This window comes from Notolepis coatsorum (assembly GCF_963971535.1).
Source record: "Notolepis coatsorum genome assembly, chromosome: 5".
Lineage (NCBI taxonomy): Eukaryota > Metazoa > Chordata > Actinopteri > Aulopiformes > Paralepididae > Notolepis > Notolepis coatsorum.
Genome location: NC_140169.1, coordinates 147,673,126 through 147,678,125, shown reverse-complemented (window position 1 = coordinate 147,678,125; position 5,000 = coordinate 147,673,126). Strand labels below are relative to the sequence as shown.

Below are 5,000 nucleotides of genomic sequence, written 5' to 3'. Positions count from 1 at the left end.
AAAGCCCCTCCAAGAGCGGGCCCTTTCCCCCCAATAGCACACCGCCTGGCACACTGACCCTGCAGAACAGGCAGTCAGCATGGTCGTAAGCACTCAAAGGTCAACCAACGGAAGCAGGCAGCGCACCGGGGAAACCAGGCAACAGGCTGTAACCTGAGCCTGGAGCACTGCGGACGAGACAGGCGCCAAAGGAGTCAGCTGAAAACAGCCCCCCGGCGGAAGGGGCGTATGCTGGCGTTGTTGATCACCATGACAAAGCCTCCATTAAAAAAAAACCACCCAGAGGGGTCGAGGCAGAGAAGGCTGACATGATTGGCAGACGTCATGAACGTGCAGGGGCACACAACCGGGTAACCCGGGAGTTGACTCTGCTCCAACATACCAGGGAATCAACTACCCTCTCTGTACAGACGGTGGTTGTTCCTATAACCCCTCAAGAAAAAACTCCAAAACACACCTGCGGGTATACACTGGCTATACCGCAGTACAAGTGTTTCAGTTTTCAAAAAAGGGTTATCCCAGGCCTACGGTATCAACGAAACTTTACTTCGGACCGGGCCCGGCGGCACGGGAAGCACAGGGTTACCAGAGGAGGTCCAAGACCACCCCAACAGCCCCCTCTTCGCCACGTGTGAGAGAGGAGCGAAAAGAATGGAGAACCAGCCCCAAGCACACCGCACTTGGTATTCCCAGGCGGTCTCCCAACCAAGTACTAACCAGGACCGAACCTGCTTAGCCTCCGAGATCGGACGAGATCGGGCGTGTACAGGTTGGTATGGCTGTAAGCCATTACGATAGTGCAGAGTACAACATGTACCCAACAAAGGGTCTCCATAACGCCTAACCCTGTGACACCCGGACCGACCCGGCATTTTTCCCCCCGAAAAAAGCACAAGTCCCTCAGGGTACCAGAACAGCAGATCTGCATCCCCGGCGGACAACGGGTTAACTGACCTGGACCAGCGTGACCAGACCAGTCCCGTTTCCTAACCACGCCGACATGCCCACTCCAGGAGAGGGGGTAGGTATGCGTGTCGATCTAAAACATGAAAAGAGGGCGCCACCCAGACGGTCCCATTTGGACCGTGCTCATTGGCCCACCCCAAGGGCGTGAGACCCCTCTACCTATGTTCAGATCTATTCCGTTAACATCCCCCAGATATGAACGAGAATTCATCGAGACAACCTAGTAAACTGGCGCTCGGAAGAGACAAAACTCCATCCCAGTTGCCCTATAAAAACGCTGTTTTAACAAGCAACCAAGGCGCACTTAGCCCCTGTGTGATTCTTTAACAGAAACACACCGAGCCAGCACTATGTATGCGTCGAGACCCAAACTCATCAATGGATAGTCTAGCAAGACACCAAACATTGTTCCTCCAAGTCGCCTGGGAGAACGACACGGAGCCGTCGTGCTTCATGTACCTTCCTATTTTTACTCAAAAAAGAAAGAACACAGACTGACATGAATCCCACGTGACGCAGCTGAGGGTAAAAATTGTTTACATTTTTACATCCCACCATCCTCGCCATAGGGAGGAGACGGAAATCCCCAGAGAGACTTCCCACGCGAGCTGTATAGATTGAAAAGAATATATTGCAACATTGAGCTATGTAATATGTGGGTTAGGGCTCTCCGAGGAGGAGGCACTGAACCAAAACACACTCAATAATCGAATTGAATCGAATACACACACAATAGAGCAGAACTCCTTTTTGAAGTTCTACTCACCTTGACAATCTGAGGAGGAGGCTCTGAACTCTGAGGAGGCTCCCTCACAGGGAAGGAGAGTCTTAACTCACAGAAGGCCCGAGGAGGAGCTTCGTGAGGAGGAGCTCTGACAACTCCCTGAAACAGATCCATAACATGGACCTGAACAACTCACGGAAGTCTTACCAACAGAGACGCGCACAGTGACGTACGACGGCGGGGGAATTTCCGCGGTGCACAGGCCCAATCTTCCAGGGCGTGGGACCAGGAAACTCCCCCCCCCCCCTCTTACCCTGTAACGTGCCGAACAGCAACGTGACAGGAACCTTGAAGGACAGGAGGTTTTAACCCCTGACCAATCAAAAAGGGGAGGAAAGGATTACCAGTTCACCCCTTTACGACCCCACACCCATGATACGATGTAATGACAAAAAAGAGCATGACACAGTCATAGTCAGCTACATGAAGTGTCTAACAGCTTCACACAGCTCATGTGCTAACCTGCTATCTGATTTTTACTAAGGCAAAAACACAGAATAGAGAAGGCCCCTTTAAGAGCCCCGGTACCAGACTTACACATGTGCTTCTGTGGCCAAAACTTAACCCAGTTGTAGATCACAAGACACACACAACCCTTTATCACAACAAAAAATGGCAAAGTACACTCTTGCTACAGAGGAACGCCGTTTTTCATAACGAGAGAATACAGAATCCTCGATTATGAATCGGCCACAGGCCTTGCTAAGCACACACGATAAGCGACCAAACAATCTTTTCTTTAGGAAAATATAGTTTCTCAAGCAGTTAGCACAACCCCAGCAATTAATCTAAGGGTTACATCGTATCCCCACAAACACAGTGACACAATACATTGTAAACAACATGTCTGAGAGGAGGGTGGGGAAGCCCGAGGGAAACCGGGGGACTCACCCCTCCTACCTTACCCTTGATACGGCCAAGTTGAACAGGTAACCCTGTTAATATGTGAACACACTGTTCATTGTCATTACAGGCTGAGAAAAGAATTCATTCTTCACTCATATGTCACTAAGCATAGCTTTATAGGTTAATTAACCCCCTTAGTTGTGAGTTCACGGTACATGAACACACATGTTCTCAACACAACTAACCAGATCATTTTTACACATGTAAAACAACAACCCGATTTCTATGGAGAGAAGCTATACCAGTGACAAGACAATTCACACACAACACGCGTCGTATCCTCAATGTATTGCAGCAACACCCGTTTTGGAAAACATCGTTATTACAAAACATTTAGAAGGGAAGGAAAGAAGAAGTGTTTAAGGTCCGGTCGGGACCTTCCTACCCTGAGGAAGCGCCAAGCGAAGGCCAAGCGAACTGCAATCTGGCTAACGGGGCACCGAAGTTTGAACACAGCATCCCTGTGTTGACGACGAGGGCAGCGTTGCTGCGCCACCCAGCCGCTACGGTTCTCCATGTTGACGCAGTCCTCGCTGGCAGGGCTCCCGGTAGGTTCGACTAACATACTCTGTCAAAGATGACGTCGTAGTCAGAGTGTTTAAGGCATTTTATAGTCACAGAAAACGTTCAACAGTGTAGCATTAAGCTAACAGCCGTTCGGCTGATAGCAACAAGCTAACGTTTACTAGCCTGGTAAACACAGCAAGCTAACACCGCAGCTAACAGCTGCGCAGCTAACAGCTGACTGGCTAACACAGTAGTCCACAACTAGCACGCAAGCTAAGCAGCTATCACCTGAACTGTATACAACGACATAACAAGCCACACTTCAGACAGGCTGCTGTCGAAGTCCCTCCCCTAAGAGCGTTTTCGTAAATTGTTAGCTAACCCCCACAGCATCAACAACAACCAGAGCTCGCAAGCAAAACAGTACGTACCCAACCTGGAAACCACCGCTTCTCACAACAGTCGGTGCTTCCTACAGTCCAGCTGTGTTGCCGGAGTGCAACCCCATCCAGCCGCAGCAAGGAGGACTGTAGCTGGGAAGCATGTCAGCGGCGTGAGCTCCTAATACGAAAAAGCCGTTGAAGGTCGGAATGACCAGACACTCCAGTAACGAAGACAATATCGCCGTATTTTCTCGAAAATAGTGAGAGAGAAAATAAAGATATGATGTCAATGTATCTCCTTGTTCTTCTGTTTTCCTTTCCTCAGACTAAATATTTTTCCTCCACGTCAAGTGGGCATATAGCAGGCACTCCCTTGTGGCTGAAATTTGAGAAGGAGATGAGTGTGTGGCCCCACCCCTGCTTATGAAGGTAAGCGGATGGGGGTGTGGCCAGATGAATGCTGGCATGTAAAGGTACATGGTGGAATTTTTTATTCAGTGTATTTACGCTGAAGCGAGATATATGCAACTAGGTGCTGAGCAAGCCATAACGATACAGAACTGTCTTAGCTGATTTAAAACAAATCTTTTGTTGTGCCTATATGTATGAAATCTATGATAAACGTTGTCTTGTTTTGTACGCTCATCGTCGCTGTAAACGGTAAGGGTAACCTGAGTGTCTTAAGAGTTTTAAATAAAGGTTTGAAAGATGAAAGATTAATTATTGGTGGAAAGAAGGGACTCGTCATTTCATGCTGGTTTACATTATTACAACTTGATCCGATCTGTTCTACCTCTTTTCTACCTCTTACTTCAACTCTGCTGCTTTCATTCCTCTGTTCCATCCCTCTCCTCTCTTCTCTTCTCCTCTCCTCACCTCTCTTCTCTTTTCTTTTCTTCTCTTCTCTTTTCTTCTCTTCTCTTCTCTTCTCTTCTCTTCTCTTCTCTTCTCTTCTCTTCTCTTCTCTTCTCTTCTCTTCTCTTCTCTTCTCTTCTCTTCTCTTCTCTTCTCTTCTCTTCTCTTCTCTCCTCTCCTCTCCTCTCCTCTCCTCTCCTCTCCTCCTCTCCTCTCCTCCTCTCCTCCTCTCCTCTCCTCTCCTCCTCTCCTCTCCTCTCTTCTCCTCTCCCCTCCTCTTCTCTCCTCTCCTCTCCTCTCCTCTCCTCTCCTCTCCTCTCCTCTCCCCTCCTCTTCTCTCCTCTCCTAGTTTCCTTCGAGGACAGGCTGAAGGAGAACTTTGTGCGAGGCAGCGCTGAGCTGGAGAAGCGGCGCTTGGCTCTGGAGGACGAGAGGAGGAAGGAGAGGGAGAGGAGAGAGAAGGAGGAGCGGGAGACGCAGGAGAGGAGGGAGAGGGAGGCCAGGGAGCAGGAGAACAGGAGGAGGCTGGAGGAGGAGAGGCGGCTGGAGAGACAGAGGGAGATGGAGAGACAGAGGGAGGAGGAGAGACTAAGAGAGTT

At 49.5% G+C, this 5,000-nt stretch overlaps 1 protein-coding gene across 1 annotated transcript in view; it reads left to right on the top strand.

The window, feature by feature from the left end:
- The window catches only part of LOC311228416 (intersectin-2-like), a 166,108-nt gene that overhangs the window by 102,090 nt on the left and 59,018 nt on the right, over positions 1–5,000 (top strand). The window contains 1 exon segment of the mRNA XM_084314323.1: positions 4,751–4,905. Within this exon segment, the coding sequence (XP_084170449.1) occupies positions 4,751–4,905 (155 nt within the window).